The sequence below is a fragment of the Anas acuta genome, chromosome 20 (assembly GCF_963932015.1).
Source record: "Anas acuta chromosome 20, bAnaAcu1.1, whole genome shotgun sequence".
Taxonomy (NCBI): Eukaryota; Metazoa; Chordata; class Aves; order Anseriformes; family Anatidae; genus Anas; species Anas acuta.
In genome coordinates, this window is record NC_088998.1 from 3,856,329 (window position 1) to 3,884,065 (window position 27,737).

General features: G+C 57.9%; 1 protein-coding gene across 15 annotated transcripts in view; it reads right to left on the minus strand.

Moving 5' to 3' along the window:
* Positions 1 to 27,737, minus strand: part of ASTN2 (astrotactin 2) — a 324,948-nt gene that overhangs the window by 115,940 nt on the left and 181,271 nt on the right. For all 15 annotated transcript variants that reach the window (XR_011089090.1, XM_068656627.1, XM_068656614.1 and 12 more), the window contains 5 exons: positions 20,987 to 21,153; positions 18,778 to 18,966; positions 4,420 to 4,544; positions 4,172 to 4,276; positions 2,368 to 2,547 (listed from right to left, as the gene is read on the minus strand). Coding sequence is in view for 14 of the 15 variants with exons in the window: in XM_068656627.1 (XP_068512728.1) it covers positions 2,368 to 2,547; positions 4,172 to 4,276; positions 4,420 to 4,544; positions 18,778 to 18,966; positions 20,987 to 21,153 (766 nt within the window). In the remaining variant the exon portion in view is untranslated. The remainder of the gene's footprint in view (positions 1 to 2,367; positions 2,548 to 4,171; positions 4,277 to 4,419; positions 4,545 to 18,777; positions 18,967 to 20,986; positions 21,154 to 27,737) is intronic.

The window sequence follows — 27,737 nt, forward strand, 5'->3', positions numbered from 1 at the left end:
TGTGAAATGCTGCCTTTGGTGGCGGAGGAAACTGAGGCAGGCTCCCGTGGCACAGATCGATGGTCGGGTCGGTCTCAAGGTCCCCCACCCGGAGGCCCCTCTGAGTTAAAGCATGGCTTGGCTGCACAGAGCCAGAGCAAGTGGGCGCTAAAAATGGGATTTTAATCATTCTGCATGAACTAAAATTTGGGTTTGGGTTGGTTTGCTCACTCAGTTCCTCAGGGGAGCCTGGGGAAGCATCCATGTGTGCTCAGGAAGGGGCGCAGCGTGGGCACCCAGCTGCTGCATCGCGTGGGCAGCAGCACGGCCTCCCTGCCTCTCATCTGTAGAATTCCTTCCTGCACACCCTCGGGACTGGGGCAGGCGGCTCTGTCACCACCTACAGCTCCTGCCTCCCAACAATCCCCATAAATCGTCCTGCTGGCTCTGCCCTTCCCATCCCCAGAGCTGGGCTGCTGATGGGGAGGGTTGCTCCTGTCCCCGGCACCAGCTCTGCCCCTCAGCACACCGTGCAGCCAGAACGGCTCAATTCGCATTTCTACGGCCAGAGCCACTTCAGCAGGCTCACCTCAAAGGGGGAACAAACTTTCCAGCAGCCCCCACGGGAGCCTGCATCACTTTCTCCTCCGTTTGGCTGCGGGAATTGATGCGCAGGCACTGACCCACATCACCGGCTGCCCTGACAGCCGCGGAGTTGATTAAAATGTTAAAATAATTCTGCGTGATGCTGCGAACATGCTCATCTCCCCCTCTCCTGGTCTGCTTTGCTCGCTAACAAACCGTGGTTATCCTGGCCCTGCTGCTGTGTTTATTGGGGATGATGCATGCGTGCGCTCGGAGCGCTTCTGGAAGGAGCCGCGGGGAGCCTGCCGGGCCAGAGCTGTTTCCAAGTCGAGAAGGCATCCGGAGCCGCCTAGCTGGGGCTATTTGTTCAGAGCCTCCTTATGTCACTGCTAAAATGAGGGTAAATCAGCGGAGATGCTGGGAATAAAATCTGTCTATCATGAACGCAAGCTCTGCCTCTTCACGGTGGTTTCTCCAGGAGAAAGCCCTGGGCTCCCCGTGGTGCTCTCCTCTACCCACAGAGCCGGCCTCCCCGGCAGCCACAAGAGCCCTGAGCATCCTCAGCCTGTTTCCAGGAGCATTTTCAGGCCATCGGAGAGCTCATTACAGTTCTGGTTCCTCAGCAGCACCAACCAACCCACCTCAACCACGCCAAGCCTGCCGGCTGCCAAACCCCCTCTAGGACGGAGCCACGCACCAAGAATAGGGAGGGAGCCAGCACCCAGCACCCAAATAACACAGCACAGCCAGAAATGAAATGCTGATGGGCGGGTGTGATGCACAAAATCCCTGTGGGACCTCAGGGATCCAGGACCCTCACCAGAGCCAGGGACCCGGCTGTGGGGGCTGAGGAACTGGGGACATCCTGCAGCAGGGCCGGGTGGCAGCACCGGTCACCGCGTGGCCCCAGCACCACAGGGGAGCGGCGATGCCGGAGGATGTGGGTGCAGAACAGGGGGGCCCTCATCGATCCCGTCACCCCTGGGACACTGCTCCAGGCCTGCACCCCACGGGCACATCCACCAAGGGCTGGCAGGAGCATGGTGTCTGAGCGCCTCGTAACACCGCGCGTACGCACACAGCTCACCTCCGCACCGCTTCCTCCTGCTAAACAGGGGCAGCGCTGTGGCAAACTTCAATTATCACAACTTAAAACCCAGACAAATGAATATGGGGTGTTACAAACATGCCTACAGGAATAGCCGTGCTGGGAAGACGGAGGCAAAGGGGAAGGGGCAGCGGGGGCTGGTGGGCGCCTTGGCCAACGCAGTGGAGGAGCCGCTGTCAGCAGCGCGCACGGAACGGGATGGAAGCACCTCCATGGCCTCCTGAGCCCTGCAACATGCCCGAACCCCGCCAGAAACACCACAGACATCTCCAACAGAAAGACTTTGGGCCAAGGGAATATCCCGAGCTCCTCGGAGGAGGGAGATGAATTGGCAAATGGAAGGTGACGGCGATAAGGGAGTTTTTATAAACATAACCTAATTGTATTACTTCAAAGTCCTGAAGTTTATTGCCCTGTTTAATGATGTGTCTCGTTATTTATAGTGTAGCACAATGAGGCTGCTATTGATTTAATACACTTCCTTAAAGACCGTCATTGTCACAAGCAATAAAACGAAGCCATTCTGCGACAGCTCAATTACGTCCCATCTCCATAAACCCACCCGGAGCACCCCGGGCTCGGGGCACGGCGGCGGGGCTGGGAAACAGACGGCGAGGGAAGGGAGAAGGGATAGGGGCTGACCGACGGAAAATAGGAATAAAAAGGACCGGCATTTAGGGCTCTGCCCTCCTCACCTTTCTGGTACTGGAGCCAGAGCTGCTGCTGCACCTTCTTGCTGGGGAAGTGGATGGTGCAGCTGAACTCGGAGCCGTACAGCGCCTCCGCGATGTAGTGCGAGCCGAACTGCTGGATGAAGGAGAGCAGCTCCTCCCGGCTGCTGTCCTTGGTCAGGATCTTCAGGATGTTTGCGAAGCCTGTGGGAGCGAAGCACGCTGTGGGCGGGTGGGATAGGCAGGGCAGGCAGCCCCGGGGGATGCACAGACCCCTGCAGGGGCGCAAAGCATGGTTCCCTCCCTCGCCCCTGCGCTTTGCCTCTGCTCTTGCAATCCACAACCTGCTGCTTACTCTGGGCTGTGGCTCTCACATCCCTCAGCAATTCCTCTCCCTGAGAGATTTCTCAAGCAAATTTCCAAGGATGTGCACGTGAACGCATGTGCACACACATGCACGGACCCTCCACATGCCCAGGCCGTCCTGCAGGAAGCGGGCACGTTGGGTGGTGCTTTCCCCACAGGACATTGCTTTGCAGCAACCACAGCCAGCAATGCCTTGGTGCAAGGACGAACTGATTACAGGTGGCACCGCAGCCCATCCCCTGCGTAAATACCCCGCACAACCCCTGGCTGTGGTTACAAAAGTTGGAGACAGCCCAGGGGGACCCATGGGGCCAGGCTCTGGCTGCTCTGCACCAAGGCAGGTGGGGCGATGCCTCGAGCAGCGTCCTGCAGAGCCCATGCAGGTGGCTGGGGCTGCTGTGAGGGATGGTGCCGTGCACCCTCACTGCATATGGGGAGCACAAACCACAGAGGAACCACGCCGTGACGCCGGCTGGAGCAGGGCAATATCATCGCTTTGCTTCATTGGTGACACTGCAAACACACTGCAAGGAAATACATCCCAGCTGTCACCCAAATGGGGTCATCTGCCTGGCTGGTTGATCAAAGGAGAAGGTTGGTGGAAGGAAAAAGCTGGAAGAATTCATTCGGGGCTGACCCCAAAGATTTTGCTGAGCTCCAAGCAGGTTGCTGCGTTCTGGGGCTGTGTGGCTGTTCACTGCTCAATCTTTTTCTATTTTTTTTTTCCCCTTTAAAAATAGGTTGATTTTTAAATAAGAAATGCTGATTTGAAATGAAAAGGCAAAACATTCCAGGTCACAACAAAACATTTCAGCGTTTCTGAACCAAAACGGGTAGTTATAAAAATGTGAAAGTGAAATGTTTTGGTGTTTGCGGGATCATCCCACCTGCCCCTTCTTCACCTGACACTGCCTGCATTATATGACCTGCCTCTACAGCTTGGGTCCTTTTGAAACCACATTTTTCACTTATTATTTTTTTTGTTTTTCACACGCACATGCATGCATGCACACAGTGCATCACGCGAATCCCTCCTGCCGTGCTGCTCACCAGCTTGTCCTGGCTCTGACTCCAGCCTCTGCCCAGCCACGGGGCACCGCTCCCTGCCTCAGTTCCCCCCTGTAATCAGGAGCTCGTGCAAGCACCGCAACCTGCTGCCCCATCCCCATCCCCAGAGGTATTTAAGAGACACGTGGACATGGCACTAAGGGACATGGTTTAGTGATGGGACTCGGTGGGTCAGGCTGATGACTCAGTGATCGTGAAGGTTTTTTCCAGTGCCAATGATTCTGTATTTCTGAACCTCTCCGCCTGCCTCTGCAGCAGCACTGGGAGCATTAGTTGCTGCCTGAGCAGAGCTTGGAGATGGAAAACTCCAGTGAGGTGCTTTGCATGAGAAACCCGTGCAGACGTGCCATCCCCATGCTGGCAGAAACCCAGCAGCGTGGCAGGCAGCCCTCACCTGCAGAGAGGGTGATGGAGCTGAGCTTCACCCGGTACAGGTTGCTCCGGACGCGCCAGTGCTGCACCATGGGGTAGCCCATGGCCTCGTCGTACTTGATGTCTCCTGCAAAGGAACAGCCAGCGTTCAGACTCTCTATTTTTGGCTATTTTGCCCGCCCAGGGCAGGCTCGCACAGCCCACGTGCAATTTCTGCAGGCAGGATTGGTGCCGCGAGGTTCCCCGAGATGCACCCGGGGGTGCCCGTACCGGTGAGGAGCTGGAGGTCGGGCAGGGGCTCGGACAGGACACCACGGCACTGCTCCTCCACAGGCAGCGGGATGACCAGGAGGCCGTCGGCCAGCTGCGGGAAGTCCTTGATGAAGTTGTTCTCCCTGCAGAGACAAAAACACAACTGCAAAGCACGGACGCGGGCTGAGGCTGGGCGGCGGGGCTGAGCTGCGCCGGGGCCAGGCGGGGACGTCTCCAGGTGGGTTCCTGGGAGCAGACCTGGAGGGGGATGCGTTTTTTTTTTCTCTGCCCCATCTTCAAGCAGCCTGGGTGATGTTTAATGAGCTCCCTGGGGCTGCGGCTCCGTTGTCTCTCTGCTTTCCAGCAGAAACGCCGCCAGCCTGGGGACCCGTCTGCTGCTTCTGGCCTGGATTTTCGAAGCGTGCCACGGGAGGGCTGGCAGGCAGCATCGAGGGGAGAGAGAAAAGCATCCTCCAGCCCTCATTTGCCCACTTCCCACCACGTGCAGCTTCTTGCCAGGCTGGGGACATCACCAAGGAGTGCCACGGGCACGGCTCTGCCCCGGGGTGAGCGGGGAGAAAAATGCACACTTACAGCCAGGCACCAGGAAAAGCTGAAGCGTGCAGCTCCTGCTGCAATTTCACCACGCGTGTGGGATCTTTTCTAACCTTGGCAGGTATAACATTGTATAATAGGCCCCTAATGAATTGTTTCTAGAACAACGATGCCGGAGAAATTATTTGAAGCAGTGAGCAGACGAGGCTGGGAGACAAACCTCCCCCGGCAAGCAAAACGCCCCACGCCTGCACAGCGAGCACGAAGGGGGGTGTTAAATATTGATCCCGGAGCCAAAATATAGGCCAGGAGGCTGCGCATCCTCCTGGAGCCACGACAAAAGGGTTTCTGAGCCAAAAAGGGGAGGTTCCTGCAAAACCAGGTCAGCCCTGGGAGCCGGGGAGGCTGCAGCCCTCAGGCTGGCATCGCCTGACCCCGCTGCGTTTCTCCGAGCTGATTTCCCCCGACCAGCTCTGAATTTTGCCCCCACCTGTCCCATTTTCCCCCAATCCTGTAGCTTGCCCCCACCAGCCCCATTTTACCCCCTCCCACTGCTTGTCCCCACGCAGCCAGAAATGCTTCATCGTCCCACGAACATCTCGTGAGCAGGGACACGACCACCTCCAAGGGTGCCAGCACGAGGAGGTGTAAGGACGGTGGGGGGAGAGCAGGGGGGAGCAGCTCCCTGCAGCCAGCCCCGGGGATGCTCCCTGTGCTGAGTCTCAAAGCCTCCGGCACCTGACAGCATCTCAGGAGCTTCGCTTTAGACTCTGCCAGAGCAAAAGTGTTTTATTTGTCTGCGGGGAAAATCCTCTCGCTCACGCAGCGGCTCACAAATCTCCCATTGATCACAGGCGGGATCCCCAGCGGCGGGGCGCTGATTTGCTGTTCTAAGCTTTTTGCTGGCTTAGCAAGGCAAATGGGGGGGCTGCAATTACTGCCAGCCCGCAGCCCGGGGCTGGCTGGGTGCTTGTGGGCTGCAACGGCAGGGAAATCATCAGGGAACACGGGAAGGAGCCCGCGGGCACGTCGGCGTCTCCGCTGCTTTGCCCCAGTGCTGCCAGGCAAGGCAAGGTGCGAAATGCAGGATGTGGCTCACCCGGCACCGACCCCCGCTGCCACCCCAGGGCACCGGGACTATCCCGATGGGACAGGGACCAGCCCCGTGCCCTGCACCGGGGGATGAGAGCACCAGGGGAGGGCCCAGGACAGGGTGCACGGTGATGATGGGGATACTGGGTCCCCATCACCAAGTCCCCCAAGCGAGGGGGACTGTGCGCACAGACACCTGCAGTGGTGCCAGAAGCAGGAGCAGTGCAATGGCACGGGTTTGTTCCCAAGCCCTTTTTGCATCTCCTCCCTCCCCTCTGCCAGACCCACACCTCCCGGGGAGCAGCTCAGCGCCGTTCCCCTCCCACCAGCACCACACACATCCTGCTCCATGCCACCCATCGGGGCTGACCACCAGCACGTGGGCACCAGCATCACCGAGCTGCTGGGATGGAGCCTCCTTGCAAACCTGCACTGTGCCGGGGAAGGCTGAGAGCAGGGACACCAAAATCACTGCTCCCGGCCACGGCGTGCCGGGCAGTGTGCTGTGAACCCGCAGCCGGCAGAGGGCTGCAGCTCCTCTTCCTCCTCTCCTTATTAATAACCCTGCGGCTCAGCACTGGGCACCATCAACGCACAAAAAAAAAAAGTTTCTGCCAGGCTTTTGCAGGAGGCACCTCGTGGTTCCTACCAGCCGTGGGGCCAAGTGTATAACGGTGGGATCAGGGGAAGAAAGAGCAAACTTTCAGCAGCTGAGAGCCCTGCCACATCCTCCCCTGCTTCTTTCCCTGTCCTCCAGCACCCCCCTGCCTCTCACGCAGCTGGCAGCCAGCCGCTACCCCCAGGCGATGCACGCTGAGTTAACTCCCGCTTCCCAGCACACCCAGAGAGATCTACAAGGCTCTTGGGGTGCTTTACAGACACTGAGTCATTGCAGAGGGAAATGTTTCTCCCTCCTTTCCCCAGTCCCCCCCTCCCAGTATCCAGACCAGCGTACTTCCCACCTCAGGGAAATAAATGCCAGCTGAACGGGTCTCGCTGCTGACAAATACCAGAGGATCAGCAGAGCTCCGGCAGCAAAAGCTCACCATGCCCACGTCCTCCTGCCCTTTATAAACTTGATACAAGCAGTACAGATTCTGGGGGACTTCTGACCTTAAATACCACCCCAAGGTCACGCAATAAATCCACGGAGAGGCAGAGCGTGGGGCTGCGTCCCTGCAGTGCTGCCACCGCATCACGCAGCGGGTGGGGAACCTCCGGGAGGAGCGGTGGCATCCCATGGGGTCCGGGAGCAGAAGGTTCCCTGGTGCTGACACGGATATTTGGGAGCAGCCGGAGCACCCTGGATGTCCTGGATGGGGTCACGGCCACCAGGTCCCGCAGCAGCCACCTGAAAGCCAGGGACCAGCTTCTGCCTCCGCCCGCAGCTGGCAGCAGATGCTCACAACGCATCGCGGCAGCCGGGCAAATATATTCATGAAGGGGTAAAAAAAAAATAAAAAATGACCCCGCAAGTGATTAGCTGATGCCCTGAAGCGTGAGATTTAATTACCCTTATCTGAGCCGGCACAGCTACAAATGTTAATCACATTATCATCCAGGGTGGTTATGTTCAGCAAAGTGACGACGCGAGGATTGCGCTTTCTGCAGAGCTCTGCTATGTAAGCCAGCCAGGACGCCTTCCCCAGCAAGAATAATTTATTAATCTTGCTTCTTTCTGACCCGCAGTGGCTTGGGGACAATGGATCTGAGGTTGCTTAATGCCAGCTTTTGACCCAAATTCCCTTCAGTGAAGTTTTTCTGTTGGGGTGGCTGTAAGTTCACAAGAGCCCAGCTTGCAGTGGGGATGTTCAGAAATAGCTCCTTCTTTTTCACTTGAATTTGCAAAAAATATCAGCTCGAGTCACTGGGAGACAGAAACGAGGGTGTCCTGTTTCCACAGCCACTTTGGGAAGAGCAAGCACACCGCAGATGTCCCCACGTGTCTCCCTGACCTCAGCCACAGGTGAATGAGGGCTGAACAGGAACCTTGCCAAGTACCCAAATTTACTCCAAATGCCATTAGCGCGAGCAAGTCCCCCTGCTGCGTGACGAGGAGGGATGCGGAGGAGACCGAGGAGGTTTTGCCAGGCCCTGGGGTCCCCTCCTGCTCCCAGACTTTTGGTGCTCCCCATGGATTGCAGCAGTGCATGGCTGGATGGGGCTGGGGACAGACTTGGGGGAGCGAGGACAGACCCGTGGGGTGGCACGGCACGGCCACAGCCATTGTCCCCAGCCCTCCATCGGCTGCTCGGTGCTGGCACCGTGGAGAAGACCTGTCCCTGTGCTGCCATCCCTCCCTGCCACATCCCCAGTGTTCACAACTCCAGCAGTAAACAGCCTGACACTAATCACCAGCTGCTTCACCCCTCGGATCGGGGAGAATTAGCATTTAAATTGAGGTGTTTCGGGGAGGTAAATCATTGGAGCGCTGGGGCTGCAGAGCATCCTCGGTGACAGTGGGCACGCACCGTGCTCCGCGTCCTAGGGCACGATGTCCTGCACGTGTCGTGCACTTGGGGCTCAGCACCGTGCCCTGCCTTGCAGCATGCCCTCGGACTGAGCCCCCAAACCTGCCCTCAAATCCTCTGGGGATGGAGACTGGCAGGGACTGAGGGTGGGCACGTGGGGACCTGGACACAGCACGATGATGGTGACAGCCAGCAAATGAAATCTCAACATGGACTTCAAGACCTGAATGCATCATCTCGTGAAGCTGTTTCTCAAGGAAACACGCAGGAATCTGCTGGGGAAGGGAGCTGGGGGAGCAGCAAGCGATGGGACAGGAGATTTCCCTCTGCATCATGGTGAGCCTGGGCATGGCAGGTGGGGGTGACGTGCTGCTGCAAGAAGTTCACCATCAGCTGACATCCTCTGACCAGCAGAAACAACGAAGCTGAAGATGCAAAATTGGCCAGACACTCACATTACCCTCAGCTCCAGGGGAAAAGCAAGAAGCAGCCACCCAGTGCCTGTCCCCCTGCCTGGGAGGCACAGCAGGAGCACGTCCAGCACACAGCCGAGCTCCCCGGCTCTGCCCCTGCACCCAGCAGCAGCTCCGCTTCCAAAACTGCAAACCCCCCGTGCACAGCCCCAGAGCCCCCCAGGCAGGGCAGCCCCAGCACCCACCTCCTCACACCTGCCTCGTGATCCCCCCTCCACCCACCCTCCCCGTTCCCTTCTCTCCCCATTATGCAGCTGTTTATTTCTTCCACCAAACCGCCTCTCCTGTGGGGGAGATCCTGCGGTAGGCTGTGGATCTTTCTACCTCTGGAGTGCCTGTTGGGAGCGAGCTGAAACAGAGAGCGGAGTGGAAACAAATTCGGAAAGTTGCGGTTCCCACAGCAACGCCTCGTGCCTACGGAGCAGGCAGGGCTCAGGTACACAAAGCTGGATTTATGCCTTCATTACGCAGTCAGGGCTGCAAGAGGAGTTCCATGCAAAAGCTCTGATTTTTTTCACAACTTTGCAAATACACAGATTATTCCCTTTGGGACTGAAATTTCCGATGCTTAACCTATGCTCAGAGGTGATTTCCTGCACGAGGTTTCAAGAAAAGTCCAAGAAAATAAAAAAGAAGTGTATGAGTGAGAAGGTGGAGATGAAAAGTGGGCTCATCTCTGGCTGGAGAAAGGGAAGAGAGCAGAGACTGAGCCTCGCCTGCCTGCTCCTCTGCCCAGCAGCAGCTCCACCGCTGCCTGCAGACAGTGCCAGGGCTCAGCCGCATCGCTTCTGTGCCACCCTTACTTTACGGGAAGGTCCTGGAGATGTCCCACAGCCGGTGTGGCTAACGAGGCATCAGCCCATTTGCGAAGGGCTGGAGCTGCTTCGTGCCTGCCAGCAGGATCCGCGTCTTGCTCCGTGTCGCTGCTGCTCGAGGTGCCTTCCCCGTTAGATCAGCATCGCCGACAGCGAGCGGGGCTGCTTGGAAAATCCCAGCCTTGTAACGAGCTGGGTGGGAAGGTGCCCCGCAGACGGACAGACGGACATCCCGGGGCAGCTCCTGGAGCCCCCGTGGAGCGAGCCGGGATGGGTTTCTGTGTCTGAGCAGCTCCGAGCGGGGCCGGGCTCCTCTCTGCACCACGAGCTGGGCGCCCAGCCGAGCCAAGGCTGCGGGTCCCCTCCCGCGGCTGGCTCTGGGTGCTGTTTGCAAGCATTTCCAGAGCGTTGCTCAAGCAGCCCCGTGCCTGCCAGTTCCATTGGGCTTATTTGTTATGAGGCAACAAATAACACAACTCCCACTGCCTTCAGAGGAGCCAGGGCTGCACGCTGGGACTCCCCACGGAACCGGCGTGAGGCTGGTGCCCGGCGTGCGGCCGATTCCTGCGGGATTTGGGCACAGCTGCCAAAAAAAGCCACCCAAAGACTGTGGCCTCTCTGCACACCCTCCGCAGCCCCTTGCCCAGCAGCTCTGCCAGGCAGCCCCACGCTCCTACAGCCTGCCGGGAAGCACAAGCACTGCCTTTCACACAGCATTCGCCTTCCCGACGTAGACGCAGAGCCAGCACTGTGCCCAGCACTGCCATCCGTTCTCTTAACAATTGGGGAAGTTGAGCGTTTTTTTTTTCTCCTAAGCGTCATCATTAACCTTTAAGATGGAGATAAGGCGTCGGAGTTTGGAAAGGACTCAGAGGAGACCCTGGAAGCGAGCCAGGAGCAGTGTCGAGGCTGGGCAGCACATCATATCTCCTCGGCTCTTCCTTCGCCCTAGGGTGATTCGGCCGGCTCTCGACTACCACCGCGGTATTACAAACTCTAATGAGGTTTGGAAAATAAGAAACCCACTGCGGCGTGGGAGAAACTAATAGAAATTGTTTTGTCTTCTCTCTATTAGTCATTAGAAGCAGAGGAAAAACAGCCACAGGCGGTGGCAGGGCTGTAATATCCCCGCACATTTCATATTCTGGCACGCTGACAGAGGCATTTCAACGCCGCTAACACGCCCGCATCCCCTCCACGCGGTGCCCACCGTGTGCCAGCGCAGGTTCCAGCTGTGCCAGCCTCCACGTGTGGGGCTGGGCCGTGCCACGGGGGTCCCATGGGTGCCCCATCCCCGTGGGGTGCCCCCTCAGAGCCTGGGGGTCTCCGGTGATGCTGGGGGAAGGTGAGGGCAGCCCCCGGGCAGGGCAGGGCGCAGGGCGCAGCCGTAAGCGACATCTCCCCTGCTCTGCCAGGCAGCCCAGACCATATGGTTAATTAGCTGAAATTTGCTGCCACATCTGCAAAGGGAGGTTGCTGCGTGTGAAGTTAATTATGGAAGCCACGAAACGCCGCGTGTGCCGCGCTGGGGCGGGGTGAGGGCACCTGCAGCCACCTTAACCCCCCCCTCGTCCTCCCAGGAGAAGGCACGCGGTGAGCATGAAGCATCAGGAGCAGCTTTCGCTTTGCTTCCCCTCCTCCCAGCTCCCTGCAGAGCTGTGTGCCACACATTAGGCTGCGGGGCCGCCTAATGACAAGTGACAGAGCCATCACACCTTCCAGATGTTCGCCTGCTGCCCTCTGGCACAGCTGCAGCTGGCGAGCGGTGCCCGAGAGCCGGGGCAGCGGCACGGAGCCTCCGCTTGCTGCTGCTCTGCATGCGCCTGGCATTCCCTCAGCCACCCGGCTCCTTCAGCCTGCGCTGGGGGAAATGAGCTGGCACAAATGCCCGGAGCCTCCATCGCAAGGAAATTGTTACCGAGCCCAGCAGCCCGGGGGATGCTCCGTGCGCACCCATGAGCATCACCAGAGGCCGGGGAGGAGGGCGGCGGTGCTGGGGCCCTGCTGCCCACCTGCCTTCGGGTTTACACAGGCAAGAGAAACACGAGGCATGTCAAATCCTCTGTCTGTGGGGAGATTCCTTAGGCTGGGGAAGAGACAAGACGAGATTTTCTGCTGCACCAAAGGCTGTGTCCAAGACCTGAGGCTTGGCAGCTGGTGCAGCGCTCAGGTGCCCCCGTGCTGGTGCCTGCTCCCAGCTGCCTGGAGCAGGAACTCGCAGTGTGAAGGCAGCATCAGGCTGATGCAGTCCTTGGAGGGCAAAGCTTCAGTGACAAGCGCTGGCACCAGCGAGGAAGAGCAGTGATGAGCTGGCACCAGCCCGGTCCCCAAGGTATTTCTGAGCAGTGTCCGTGGTGCAAGCAGGAGCCTGCCCTGAGACGAGTTTTGCAGAGCACAAAACCACAGCTCATGCTGCTGGTGGCACTCACAGCGTGCTGGAAACCCCGGCTGTCACCCCTCAAAGCTGGATGGGTGCAGCTCACTGCCTCAAAGCCTCCCTCCCCAGTCCCTTCCCTCTTTCCAGCAGGACACAACCTTTGTTTTCACCTGTCCCAGGTGGGTGCAGGGCCCCTGCGTCCTGTGCTGGAGCAGGGGGAAGGGAGAAGCAATTCCCCTCCGCAGGCCTGCGCACTGCTCCAGGGCTATAAAGCTGGCAGGGACCCCCTGGGACACACGGTACTTGATAAATCCGAGCTGTTATTATTATAAAACCAATTTCCACCACATCTCTTAATAACACAGATTAACTGTGCAATAACACCGGTTATAATTAGCACCATAAAAGCCAGGGATGGGGAAGCTGAAGGGGTCAGCGAGTCCATCCCAAGGACTGCTCCCCACGGCCCCATGCCTGGAGCCTCCCGTGTGCTCCTGCAGCTCAGGAAGGTGAAGCCAGGGCTGGTGGAACCAGCACCGGGGAGGCAGAGGTGACAGGGAGGGGACAGAGCTCATCACCATGCTGCTGCCAGGCCCAGGAGAGCAGCAGTGCCCCGTGTTTGCTTCCCTGCTGCGTGGGCATGTTCCCCTTCTCTCCCCTCTTGCATCTTTTTGTCCCTTGGGGCTCGCAAGCAGGTGGTGGCCACCAGCTGGTCACACAGCGTGGGCTCTGAACACCTCACTAAACCCCATCACATCAGCCCAGCGGCTGCATGGGGGCACGGGGCTGTCCCCAAAGGTGCCAGACCAGCCCCTCCAAGGGTTCAGCATCCCTGGATCCCCAGGGGATGTCCCCAGCCCCACGCGCTGGCAGCCACAACCCTCCCACCTGCGCTCCCCTCCCCGTCTGGGTCACCCTGCCCATGCTCCCCCTTACCATCGCCCACCCCACCAGCACACAAAACCCCAGCCCTACACCTGCTGCCTTCCTCCTCCTGCTGCTCCCGGTGCTGTCGGAGGCCCCGGCGCTGCTCCCAGGGGCACGGCAGAGGGGGGAGCTCCCCGCGTGGGCGCCGCGCGGCTCTGCCCAATTACTGCTGCTGGGTGCCAGGCTCTGTTTGTGCTGCGTGATTAGCTGTGGAAATGCAAATCCGAACTTCCTGCGCCACGGCAGCTAACAAGATAATGAATATTTTCATCAGCTGCAGAGAATACAAACAGCTGCGCAGGCACGAACGCGCCGCCAGGGCCGGGGGGAGCGTGGAGCAGGGGCGCGGGGTGGGAGCAGCGGCTCCGCTGCCGGCCCAAGCAGGGGCTCCCACGAGGCAAACTGGGCCCTGTGCTGGGCTGAGCTGTTGCTGGAACAGGCTGGGATGAGACGGAGCAGCTCAGGGGCACGTCCAGAGCGGGGACACGATGGCAGGAGCAGGAGGAGGCTGTGCCGGCCGTGCCCACGCTCACTGCGATGAGCTGGCCTGTTCCTCCGCTCCTCTCTGCACCGGGTACAGAACGAGCCTGAAAACCTCCTGTACTTAAAACACATCTACTGCCAACGTCTCTATCGGTATTTTTTAAACCATCTTTTCTGCCCGGCCCCCTGTGTTGTCTTTAGGATATCGTTCTGCTTTTGTTTTGCTACGAGAATGGAGAAATGCGAACAATACGGTGCAAAGGCACGCGGCTGCAGGCTGCTGGAAATAGCAGCTCAAAGCAGCACAATCTGTTCTCCTGCTCTGTGGGATGCTAACTTTGAAATGGAGCAGGGCTGCTGCACGCAGGATGCAATAGTAAGCTAACTGACGGGGTGCTGTGCTAATTGCATTAGTCATTTATATCCTCGACTTGACAAAATCTCCATGCTTAGCCTGGCCGGCGCGGGTGTGCTCAAAATACGTGGCATGTGCCTACGTGCAGCCATTGCAGGCTGTGGAAAGGGCTGGACGGACACGAGAAAGCAGCCAGGATGGCCCCGAGAGGCTGAGAGCAGGAAAACATGAGAGGGAGGAAAAAGGGTTCGGTGACAAACCGACAGGGGTGGCAATGCCACCGTGTGTGACAAGCAGGGATGCTCCTGCGCCAGGCAGCGCAGCTCTGCAGGCAGCTGGGAGAGGGTGGTGGGGAGAGAGCAGAGCCCTGCGTCCCCCCACAGCCCCACACAGCTGCTAAAACCCTAAAGCCCCCTTACCCGCTCCGGCTGGCACAGCGTGGTTCCGCTCCTTAGGACCGGGGCCCGAGGCATTAGCCTGGCTTGAAAAGCCATCATCGCTTCCAACCAGCATGGCTGAGGCTTCAGAGTTGTGAACAGGTAATAGAATTGCAGCAACAAATAATAAAAAGAGGAATGAAATGGAAGGCAGCCACTGGAAAAGAGATCTATCCGTTATCCCGGCCTGAAGGGTAATAGGTAAACAAGGCGTTTGGGTACCGGCTGGCGCACAGCTCGCTGGCACAGGAATAATAAACAGCACAATTATAACTTCTGCACTCGGAGGGGAAAAAAATCAATAGTGTTAATTTAACTAGTTAGAGACTTCCCATTAGTGATGCTGCAGGGGCAGCGGGACGGCCTGGCCGGGGCTGGCACCAGCAAAGCCCCTGCCTGGCTGTGCCCCTGTGCCCACCCAGCACCCACCCTGGTCCCACAGCACCCACGGATGGGGCATGGGGGGCACTGGGTGTGCAGTGGGGCACGAGGTGGGGACCCAAAGCCCTGCGCCGAGCTGCCAGCACGCCCTGCCGTCGCGGTGCTGGTTTATTAAGGGCTGAGAAGCGGCGAGGGGAAGGAGTGACAGATTTAAAATTAACTTGCCAAACTCCCCATCAATATTATGACAATTCCCCCGTTCGGTTCAGCGACCCGGCGTGCTGCCTGACAGCCTCAGCAGCGCTCGGCGGCACCGCCGGCTGCCTGCCTGCAGCGCTGGGGTGTGGGCACCCCTTAACCCCCCGGCACCCGGCTCAGCGCTCCCCATGAGCCCCCCGTGTCCCTTCCAGCTCGGGATGTTCAGGGCTAGGACACAGGTCCGTGCTTTTTCATCCCCAAAGTGGGGAAGCAGCAGCCCCAGGCAGGGCTCTGGGAGGCTACGAGGGCTGCTTGGCAGAGGGATGGAGCTGCAGGAGGGTGCTCAGCACGGCACAGCAGCCCTGCATCCTCCAGAGCCATCCTCCCTGGCTAGGATGACGTGAAAACACTTGGAGCTCAGCTCTTTTTTTTGTCTTGCACTGAGCACCAAGAAGCAACAGAGCACGGACACAAAGCCTCTCCCCACTCAGCCACCAGGCACGCACCCTGCTCCTCCCTGCAGCCGTTTCAGCCACTTTTTTCCCCAGCACCCCAAAAATCCCTGGCTTCAGTGTATCCCTGCTTGGGGGGGGGGGGGCTTGGGCTCCCCTGTTTTGCAGGGCGAGCTGGAGCGAGAGCCCCCAGGAGGGCTGCGCTGTGCGAGTCGCGTGGGCTCCGGCATCCCATGCGCCGTGCGGTAATAAGCTAGCGAGTAAAGCTGGCTCCACGGGTAGTAATTTGGGTTTCCTACATATTAACGGCGTAAAAGCAACAGGCTGAAACCGCCAACAGCACTTAAACAAAAAATCTCTATTCCCTCGTGGCAAAGAGGCAGCACAAAACAGATAAGGAACTAACAAACAACCCATTTGGAAAATAATCCCCCGGTGATTTGGGCACCGTGGAGCCTGGGCTCTGCCCCACCGCGAGGCAGTGGGGGAAAACAGCTCTAATCTAGTCCTTAGCAAGCTGGATCCAGTGCTGAGCCTCCCGGCTAAACCCAGAGGTGTGACTGGAATAGATCAGCTCCGATCCCATTTAGTTATTAATATTTCAGGGCACTTTGCCAAAGAGAAGAAAAAAATGGGAAGAAAAAAAGAAAAGAAAGAGGCACCCAGAAAAAGCGGGCGGCTCTGAATGAGCGCAGAGCTGAACGGGAGAGCTGCAGGGGAAGGAGCGAGGGGTGGTAATGGGGCACAGCTCCTGCTCCATCACCACACCAAAACATCATCCCCGACCTAAAATAAAGCCCCGAGCAGGGGAGGGAGGTGCTGGCGGTGACACGGCGACAGCAGCAGCGGTGCGGAGAGCTCCTCCACGAAGAAACCTTGACACTGGCTTCTCCAGCAGGTCGGGTGAGCAACGCAACCACCACAGGGCTAATTAACAGCTAGCGAGCCAGCTCAGCACCCAGAGAGCTGGAGGCAGAGCTGCCTGACACCAGCACAAAGGGACAGGGACGGGGCAGGGACAGGCTGCGGGTCCCGGCACGGTGTCACGGCACGGGGTGTCGGTACAGGGTGTCGGCACAGGGCACGTCCAGCACACGCCAGCAGGGACAGACACATCTGAGCGGCTGCCCCGCTTCACAAACACCCAACTGCCTCACCAAACACCCTGCCTGCTGTGTCCTGAAGGTGCCAACCCCATCCTTCAGAGCCTCCAGGGCAAAATAAAGCCACCGCTGCTCCACCAGCCCCGTCCCCGTGCTGCGGCCATCAGGGGCCATCGGCACCGCAGGCTGCTGGGTGACAAAGGGAGCGCCCAGCCCCGATGGGATGGGGACAGTGCTGTAACTGCTAGGCGTTGCCCACCACAGCGTGTAAGAGACACCGCTGTTAGCAGCACAAAGGCTTCCTCCCAGCCCCATGCTGGCACGCCTGGCGGATGGTGAATATCCTATTTATTAGAGACACTGAAGATGCGGCAACATGGGAAGCAGACACCATTCAAGGGACTGTCACATCTGCATAGCTAAAGGATCCCAGTGGTTATAAATCCCTCTAAAATACTCAGCCCCTTGTTCTGATAGCAGGTTCTTGCTCCTACTTTGCAGAAACAGGCTTTTAATCCCTGGTATTAGGCAGCTTCCTGCTATGTTTCAAATGCACCAAATTAAGGGCTTCTCTAACAGCTGGTGTCTTAATGCTCAGAGAGGTTCTTGAATATCTATGAAAATCAGAGGCAAATTACATCTTTTAGTTAATAATTTCTTCTCCATTAACCTCCTTCTCTTCCCTTGTTAGCAGATGATGTAATGGTGCTCCTGCCGCCGAGCCCTCCGGCGCACGGGGCTGTGGGGGGGATGCGGGGAGCCCTCCTCGTCGCCACCCGGCACTGCTGGGTTCAGCCCCCTCCAGCCCGCTCCTTTGGGGTCATTCTGCAGGTTGCTCGTGGTGCAGAGCTGTTTTCTCCTGCCCCCAGGTCTGGTAGAGCCTGCAGCAGCCCCCAGCTGATGGCAGGCAATGAAAGCCCCGTTGGCCGCGCTGAGGACCCGGCTCCCACCGCACGGCCCCTCGCTGGCAGAGCCCCCAGCACCATCGTGCTACACGGGGGGGAGTGCGGGGAGCCCTCGGACCCGCTCAGCCTCCCAGCTGATGGAAAATGTCAGCTCCGCAGCCCTGGCTGCGCTCGGAAGGACCACAGATGCTTGCAGCATGGGAGGGAGGCAAGGCAGAGAGGAGCCTACTGGAAAAAATTGCCTTTGCATGCTGTCAATTCTCACTTCCAGCAAAGGCTGTGGATCTGTTGGCTCCGAGCACTCTGCTGGCTGCTGCTTTCTGCGTGCCTTTGTGCTGGTGGAGCCCGTAATTCATCTGCCATCCCCAGAGCAAAAGGACAGAGTTCAGTGTGAATTCCTAGCTAGGAAGGCTTTCACACTCTGCTGGGGAGGAAGAGCCCAGAAAAGCAGCGTGGCCAGAGGTGATGGGCACCCGCAACTCAGCAAAAAGCACAGCAGTGAGCTCTCAGTGCCTGAAAAGGGAAAAAAAAACCTCTGTGCATTGCAGGTGCTGTGCAAGGAAGAGCTGGGCCTGGGTGGGATACGGGGTAAGGGTCCTCGCTGGGGCCTCTCCCGACGCCCCTCAGCACAGGTGTGATGAAGTTCACAGGCCCGCCTTGGTTTGCACCCGAACAAAACGTGGCTGCATTCTGAAGAAAAATAGACAAATCAGCCAATTCTCCAGCCCTGCATTCAGTGATTAAGCAAACTCTGCTCTGTGAGCACTGAGTGGCAAAGCCGTGAGCAGCTCAGAGCTGCTCCCCCCCCTCTTTGCTCTCCCGACGCACCCAGGACGCAGCCTGCGAGCGCCCCGCGCTGTGGGGCTGCCCGGGCTTGTGTCAGATTTACCCGCCTCACTCTGCTGGTGCCATTTCTTATTATCCACAGCCACAGCTTCTCCCGGTGCTATGACTCGGGCACGGAATACAATTTGCTCGCACAGGCTGAGAACATGCAAAGGGAAATGCTTTTCCATGCTACAGATGAGCAAACGGCGGAGCTCATGGCAAGATGTGGAGATGGAAGATAGCAGCGCCCGGGAAGAGATGGGACAATGAGGCAGGGAAAAGCCCATCAAGGACAATCAGACCTCAGCCAAGGAGACAGACAGCAGCCCCACAGGAGAGCCCTACACTGCTGCCTGCGGGAAGGGTGGATGAGTGGGAAAACCCCAGGGGCTTGGTGTCCCCCTGCTCTCCTCCCCGTGTGTCTGGCAGGGAACGTGTCGGCGCTGCTGTCTCTGCACTGCTGGAGCTTGGTCCCGTCTGCCCACCCCGATGTGCCCAAAACCAGGCGTGGAGCCGGGCCATACCTGAAGGTCATCTGGAACACCTGGCCCTGGTTGACGTGCTGGCTCCTGTTGTTGTAGCCGTGCAGCATCTCCCCGAAGAGCGTGTCGTTGAATTTGGCGTCCGACTTCAGGCACTTGGGGCCCTCGCAGATGTCGGACAGCATGAGGCACGACTTGCCGTCAGGGGCCAGCTTGTACTCCTCCACGCACCTGTGGGCACCACGAGCCATGTCAGAGGGACCTTAAACCTAACCCTAACCCTAACCCTAATCCTAACCCTAACCTTAACCTTAACCCTAACCCTGTGGGATGAGCAGGGGACAGGCGCTGAGCCCAGCCAGGGACACCGTGGTGCCGCTTGGTGCTGTGCCCTGCAGGGGCGCAGGCTTTCCGAGGACACCAAAACACAGCCACCTCCAGCAGTCCTGTGCTGGGGAGAGCTGCAGCAGGTGAGTGCTGGGCTGGGCATTAATCCTGGCTACTCCTGGACAGCCAGAGCAGTGCTCCAGCCCCACAGACAGCCCTGGGAACCATTGACAGCCGCAGTGGCTTTCCCAGAAGCAAAAGGGCAACCCCATAATGCCTGAGCCCTGTGCCTGGGAATTGCCCCCATGCCACAGAGCTGAGCTGAGCCCACCACACATCATCTGCTCCGTCCTTACAGGCAGCCCCAGCCCCCTGCTGCTGCTGTGGTGCAGGCTCTGATGTTCCTCAGGCAAAGCAAAATCTGGAGCTGCTTCCCCGTTTCTGTCACATCAGTGCCCTCCTGCAAGGACGCAGCTCCAGATGGCTACTCCTTTGTTCCTCGGTCCTGCTTTCAAGCACTTTGTGGGCAAGGCAGACACTTATCTTCCACGTACAGCGAGGGAAACTGAGGCAGGCAGCAGGGATGTGATTCAGCTACAGACACCAAAGCGATCAGTGGCAGCGTCTGCGTGCGCTCGTGCTGCTCCCCTCCTTCTCCTCCCCTTCTTCTGCCTTTCCCTTGGCACTGCAGCTCCCAGGCAATGAGGAACTTCCACGTCCCCTGCCTGCCCCTTCCCCTCTGCTGTGGCAGTGCTCTGATAACCTCAATCCCACAGCTGCCTGGCTTTGTGCCCCTCTCCCATTCCCCCACTGCGTTTGTCCACCGCAAGTGGAACTCCCGCCTGGCTGCTGTGCTTCTGCCTGTCCCCGCCGTGCAGCTCTGCCTTGAGAAGGGATTAGACAAAAAGCAAGGGAAAAACTCTCTGTCCTCGCAGTCAGACAGCTGAAATCCCAGCCCTGCTGCTGGTGCCTGCTGTGGGCTCAGATGGAGACCACCCAATGTCCCCAGGCTTCCCGACCCTCTCCGCAGAGATTGCTGTGCCCGTATGGATTTCCAACCCCCTCCCAGGCACTGTGGAGGCAGCGTGCTCTCTCTTGGTGACTCAGCCTCTCTGTGCTGCTAAACAATAATAGAGAGGAAGCAAAAATACAGGAGAAAAGAAAGCGAGCAGCTTTCTGACACGGGCAGCTCCTCCCTGGGGAGCGCTGCAGGAGGTCTGTGCAGCACCTGCAGCGCTGGGACTGGTGGGTGCCCCTCGGAGCTGCACGCCCGCCCGCTCCCCTCCGTGCTTCTGCACCACCTCAGGGGCAATTCCTCCTCAGACGGGCTCCTGCTGCCCTCCTGCCCCCTAATCCTTGCCCTGAGGGGGGTTCCTGCGAAGTGCTGGCACCATGCAGCATGAGGCTGGTGCAGGTGGTGGATGGCAGCTTCTGCAGCCAACAATCACCGCAGGGCACGCCGCAGCCGGGGAGATTTTCCTGAGAGCAAATGCTAAACCGTGTAGGATTATAGGATCCCGGCCAAAATCAGGGATGAAGCTCTATTTTAAGAGAGTCACAAGGGGTGGGGGGGAAGCAGCTTTTCAAGAAAGCAAGTCCTCCACCTTCCCCCTCCAACACACCACGTACAATTTCGGGGTACATTGGTGGTGAGTCACAGAGCGAACCGTACCATCATGGGCTCAGTGGGGGAGATGAGGTGGGTGCATCTGCTCACCCAGCTTCTTGCACTCCTGTTTGCTTTTTTCTGTAGGCAAACCAAGTGGCTGCTGCAAGCTGGATCCACAAAGAGCCTCTCTGCCGGGCACCCAGCTCGGCTGCGAGTAGGGATGGGAGGCACAGCAGGAGGGTTGGCGATGATGGGGAAGGGAACGGGGTTATTTAGCTGGGAAGGGGAGAAATGGGAGCGTGGCAGGGGACTCACCCGCAGAACATGAAGATGGTGCTGGACGAGGGGTCGTGGGGCAGAGGGAGGGTCTGCTGCAGACAGAGCTGCTCGCAGCCGCCATTGAAGCCGTCCGAGCAGTCGATGCCCTTGGAGTAGTCGTAGCAGCCGGTGCCATCCTTCATGGGGCGGAGATCCTCGGGGCACTGCAACGGGAGGGCACACGGAGAGGTCACCCTGGGACCCCACGGGACCTGGGGCCACAGCTGGGTGGTTGCCCACAACCCACCCAAGGGCCAGAGGGGGCGAGGAGAGGGAAGAAGCACATCTGGAGAGGGATGGAGCCCCTGTGGCAGCAGAGCTACACGGCTGGACCTGCCCTTGTCTGGCTCAGGACGAAGCCTTGAGCCAGCCTGGGGTAAGCCTGGTGATCTGATCTGCAGCATGCTGGAAAAACCCCCTGCATTCACTGTCTGCTCCTCTGGGACATCAAGGAGTTCTGTACAACCCAAAAAAACACATCAGTGCTTGGCAATGCCAGTGGCTGATACCCACCTGCCTGGGCATCGTCTCCAAATTTACCTCGCTGCCTCCCTTGGGATAAGGCAGCCGTGGCGAGGACTGGGCCGTGGTGGGGGAAGGACCAGGGAGGCCAGGAGCACAGCCCCGAGTACTTGGAACGTCTTCCCTCAGTCGAAAGAAGCGTGCTGATTCACAGAAGCAAGGATCTGCTCCTGGGTTTTAATTTTAGTTCCCCAGCTGGCTCTCCTTGTCCCAAAAGATAAAAGCCAGCAGGCAGCAAACGCCATCAATAAATTGTCGCCCAGATTAAAGCCCTCTTCTGTTCCCCTCCCGTTATTTATCCCTTTTCGCCAAGCATGCGCGTGCACAAACAACAACAAAAAGGCCAGTCCTTGAAAAAATAAATAAATCTTGCTGAGGAACAGCTCGCAATTAAAAATGCATTATGGAATTTCTTGAAGATGAGTTAGACCGGAGCTTGTTCAGGTAGCGATGAAGGCAGGTTATAAATGGCCTCTGCCAAGCGGCAGAAAGGTTATAAAACCACTATACTTCGTGCTTAAAAAAGAAAATCAATTTTCCGTGCAAGCAGAACGCCGTACATAGTAATAAAAGTTCAGGAGCCCCCGGACCCTGTGTCTGCTGCCACAGGCAGGGTGCTGGCAGCAGACAGCTGCTGAGCCTGGCTCCTGGCTGCCGAGCAGCAAAATGCTCACAGGGGACACCGGAGAAGTGCCCCGGGGAGGTCTGGCCCAGCCTGGAGAAGGTTCCCTCCACCTCTCAGCGCACCTCATCCTTCCCTGATGTCCCACAGCCCCGAGCCCTCAGCCCCGAGGCTCGCCAGGACACCGGCAGCATCCTCGCAGGCAGCGGTACGGTGAGAAGCAGGGGCGAGGGGACATGGCGAGGCATGAGGATTTGTAGCCAGGGGATGTGGCAGCGAAGGACCCGGCCCCACGGTGCTGCTGTCCCTGAGAGGCGAGAGGACAGGCCCCGAGGGGCAGCCCTGGAAGCAGCAGCACGGCCCCGGCACGGCACGGCAGGAGGCACGGGGGCAGGAAGCCGCCTGGCTGCGGAACCAGAATAAATATGAAGGGGGGGGCTTGGAACAAGCTGTGCTTTTCTCTGCTGAGCTGCCTGGGAAACAGGACGGGGATAAGGGTGTTTGTGACTCCCTGTACCCCACGCTCATCTCCCGCAGCCTCCTCCCAGCCCGCAGGCCCCGTGGGACGCTAAGGGCTGCGCGGATGGGCAGAGACGCATCTCCCCGAGGACGTGTGGCTCTGCGGCCACATCTCCGCTCCCAGGGCCGGCGTGTCCCAGAAGGGCTCTGCCCAAGTCCCTGCTGGACCTCCTGGGACACCCAGCAGGATGCTGGAGGGAGCTGACAGGAGCTGGAGTCAACAGGAGCTACGGGAGCACAGCCAGGGGACCAGCCACAGCTCTTCTGCGCTCAGCATCTCCCCCAGGCTGCAGAGGATGACGATGGCTCCTTCCCCGGGACGGTGTCAGTGGGTCACCGAGGGCTCTCCCTGCTTTACCCTGCTCTGCTGGAGGCGAGCCCTTGGGATATCCCTCCCATTTGGTTTTTAATCACCAGGAAGCACGCTTCATTTCTGTTTGTAATCATGCATCCTAATACGCATTAATTATGGCATGCAAATAGCTCAGCACGAAGCGTGCAAAGGAAAAGCACCTCCGCATCCAGCCCTGTTCTGGCCCTCCAGCCAGCTGCTGGGCTGCAGCATGGAGCTCCCCAGCTTTGGGGAGAAGATGACAAGGACAGCGAGCAAAACAAACGGGCAAAAAGGCAGGGGAGGCAAGAGGCAGCCCCGGGGGCTGCAGGTTTTGGCCTGTGCTTCCCCTGCAGGACCGGTGGCGCTAGCAGAAAGCAGGGGTGCACAAATGGACGGAGAGATGAGTTGGCACGGTAAAACCTCACTGCAGATCTCCGTGTCGGAGCAGAGGATTTGCAGTGTGGATGTCCCACGGAAAGGTCAGGGCAGAGGGAAAGGTAAATCCCATTTGGGTGCCCCGATGTTCTTGCCCACAGGCTGAGAGTCAGGAATTACCCAGAAAAAGCTGGGAATGGAAAAAAAAAAAGCAACTTCCCCAGCACAGCTGGAGGGTTGCACTGGGCTCCCGGGTGGACTCAGAAAACCAGCCCTCGCTCTGTGTTTTCTGGGCTTCGGTACAGGACCATATCTGTTATTGCTGACATTGATTTGTCTGGCTTGGGCAGCAGAGAACCAATAATTACTGAGAGCTTTAATCAATCCCACATCAATTCAGCTGCAGTTCAATTTGTGATCCGCCTTGGCAGTGACACAGGATGGGGGGCTGCGTCTGAAAATGATTAGAAAATCAATGAGTTCCTCAGCCAATAACTCTGTCTGGGCAGTGGCAGGTGACACGTCCCGCCTCGCTCCGTCGGGGAAGCTGGCACGAGGTGGCCCTGGCACCCGCACCGAAACAGGAGCTGTCCTTTTCCTCAGGAGAGCAGAGGGAGCCCACCACCATCGGCTGCTGCTCAAAGGATTTCTCTGTTGGGTCGGCAGGGCTTGTGATGCTGGCACCAAGACACCCAAGATCAGACCAGCAAGGGGATGAACCTCATAGCCAGGGAAGTGGGTTTGGTGCTAGAGAGATGCGGAGAGCAAAGAGGAGGTGGGGAGAGAGCCCAGCTCACCACTGCCATGGAAAGCCATGGAGAAGATGTCACCGTCCCGATGTAATTCTGCTGTCCTGCAGAACCACTTGGACCACACAGCAATGGTTTAGGTTGGGAAAGACCTTCAAAACCATCAAGTCCAACCACAATGACGAAGTGGTTTCTCTGTGGTGATGGCTCACCCTGAAAACTGCTCCTGGGACTGGAAAGAAAACCGAGCTTCTTGTCTTCCCATGCATTATCATGGATAACACAGATTGTGCAGACCCACAGCCACAAAGCCGCAGCCCTGATGCTGCCCAAAGGTTTGTGAAGGCAGAGCCCATGGCAGCTGGGCGCACATTTTGCTGTGCACGGGTCAACTTCGGCTCTTCCTCCTTGTCCGTGCTGGGCAGAGCCCCGAGGTCCTGATTATTGTCACTGCAGTCAGCCAGCCAGACTCTGAGTGCACCCAGGGAGCAGAGATGCTGAATAAGTGCTATTTTTACCTGGTTTTCGGAGCAGTGTGCTTTTTACCCTTTTAAATGAAGTCACCGAGGTGGCACGGAGAGGCAGAGGGCGCAGGAGCCCTGCCTGCATGTGCTTGGGTGTCCTCAGGCCGTGTAAAACCAAACGGGATCCCCATGCCCCACACCGTCACCCCAATGGGACATCACCGCGTGGCCACCTCCTGCCAGGACCCTGCACCAAGCCCCTGCCCACTGCCACCGTCCCCAGCCAAGCCAGGGCAGGCACGGCGGGAGGAAGCCCCTCTCCGAGGGGCAGAAAGCAAGAACCCACCGCATCCTGAACGAGATTGTTTCTTAGGAAAACATCTGCCTGCACTGTTTGTGTTAGCGAGCAAAGGCCCTTCCTTTTCTCTCTCGTTCGCAAAGCTCATTAGCAGCGAGACGGGCGGCGGGGTCACTGCAAACAAAACGGGAGCCTCATTACCAGCACCGAGCCCCTCGCCGAGAGGAGCCGGCGCTGCCCCGGCACTGCCTGGCAGCTCTCACAGCCCCGCTCTTCTTCTCTGTAGTTAAAAAAAATAAATAAAAATATTTAATAAAGTGTTCCAGTAGAGAGCAAACTGCCCTTTTTGTTATTCCGCTCTGTTTTCTCAACTTCAGCAGCCTTTTTGTCGGAGACAGCAGCCGGGACTTCTCCCACACAGGCTCCCAGTCCTCGGCACGAGCTGGGGACCCCGTGGGGGACCCCGCAGTTGTGGCCAGACACGAGGACCTGACCCCACAATGACATCCTGGTGCCCGCAGCCACCAGGAGTGGGATTTACAGCCCCCAGTCCCTCTGTGACGTGCTCGGGCAGTCAGAGCACAACTGGACCAACTCCTCCTTGGCCAGACGGACAGAGGAACAGAGCTGCTCCAGTATCTGCTGCGTGTAAAAGGGCCCTAACGAACCCACCTTTGTTAGAGACATCCTTGCTCAGCACTGAGGAGCCTCTCCAGTGAGAAACAAAACCATTACTCCGAGGCACTGCCGAGGAACCAGCAAGTGCCAGCATTTTAATGAGCCCCACGCTACGCGCTGGCGTGTGTTTTATTTGCTTGTTGGAGCTCAGAAATCATACAAACGCCTCACGCTCCTTTGTGCCCCTCCACGGATATCCAGACAGCTTTGGCTCGTTCTGCCTCCGCTCCCTTGGCACCCGAGGCCCCTCGGGGCTCTGCCTGCCCCTCTCCTCTCCTTTCCTCGCCTCCCCGCGCAGCGATGTCCTCGCTGTCCCCGAGCCCCACCGCAGGGAGCATCCTTCCCGCAGGGCACCGTTCCAGCTGTTTGCTGAAATCACAGGCATTATCTTCCTGCTCTTTTCTCCCTGTTTCCTTTTCCATCCCAAGGCCATCAATCATTACTGTAGCCACAGAAAAGCAAACCCATCTGTCCTGCAGGTCCCACAGGCTGCTCAGGCTCCTCGGCGTGTCCCCAGAGCACCCTGACAGCACAATTTCGGGCATGCTGCCGGCTCCTGCCCGTCGGGGTGCTTCCCTTCCCGTATGCATGGGAGAGCCTGGCACCTCCAAAACTCTTTTGGGAGACCAGAAATTCAACCACAGCCTCACCTGGCCCCAGGGCACAAAGCTACGTGCCAATATCAGTGACCCCAACCAAAGCCAAGGACCCAAGGTGGGTGTGATGTGCCCAGGACACACGAAGCATCCCAGCCTGCCGGGCAGCGGAGGGCTGCTGCTAGCTGGTGACCTCTGAAGAATGTCACAGCAAGAGAAGAAGGAGAAGAAGGGGTTTTATCTCCTAAATTTCCTCTTTCCAGCACGGGCAGAGAGCGCCAGCTCACCTCAGTGCCTCCATCTCAGCGCCGAGGGCTTCTGCTTCCATCCACAATATGCATAAGTAGCAATCTTCTGCTTCAAGGAGCCAGCTAAACTTTAAAGGGATTAGAACAGAGCCGTCCCCTCCCCACTTCCCTCCCCTGCGTGTTGTGCATCTCTGCATAATTAGCTAGGTGCCTCTTAAGGCAGGGACGGATGAGTTTTTATTTTTCAACGAACAATTGTCTGTCGGAAAATGCAGATTTGATGAAGCTTAAGTGCTTTATGGGATTTCATCAATTACAACTCAAAATTCATTGGGAAATTAGGAAAGCGTTTAATTTTGACAAGGTTGAAATGTTTTAGTTTCCACTGCTTAATTTTGTTTTTATTTCAGGCTGTACACCGGGATAATGTCATATATAACATAAAGCTCCAGATGATAATGGTGGAACGAAACATTTCCCCCTCCTTCCTAGGAAGGAGATGTTTTGAACCGATATACTCTGGAATTTGTGCATGGGGGTTTCTGCTCTGGTTTTTGGGTTGGGCTGAAGCTCCCAGACACCCAGTGTCCCCAAAGAACACCAGTGCTCGGCTTCACCTGCTTCATTTTGCAGAAGCTCCCCGCTCCCCTCGGTCCCCAGGAAGCCCCTGGGTGGCTCGTGCTGGAAGGAGAGGCCCTGGCCCGCTCCCTCCTTCCTAATCCCATTTCTCTGTGGAGTGGTTACACTCCTAAATTAAGCCATTTCTCTGCACCGCTTTGCAGCAGCCGGGGAGCAGCCCATCATTTTGATGCGGAAGAGAGCAAAAGAGAGGGATTAGCTCCAGACAGGCTGAGCTAAGGCTTACGCGTCCGTGTGGACCATGCCAAATTCTCTTCCTTCCATGTCTAAGAAGGGCAGGAGTGACACGGCACGGGTGTCACGGCACAGGCCACAAGGTAATTAAGAGCCCATCTCCCTTCTGCATGCCGTGGAGACAAACCCTCTCCTACCTGATGGGTTGACCCCGTGGTCATGAAGAAGAGCAGATTACATTGTGCTTGTGGACTTTTTTTTTTTTTTTCTTAAATTAGGAAAAAGAATTTTGCTATCAGGAGCTCAGTCTGATGGTGCTCCAAGTCTGACTTGCTCCTCCTGTACAGCTCCTCCTGCCTTGTTGGGATCCCTGGACGATGGCACAACCCTCACACTGTGCTCAAGGGGCAGAGCAGAGCCACTGGATTTAGGGATGCTCTCTGGGATTTTGTTTTCCTGGGAAATGCCCGTGGCTTCCTCTGACCTGTCAACAATATGGAAGCAGAGGCGTTTCCTAGAGCCTGGGGGCT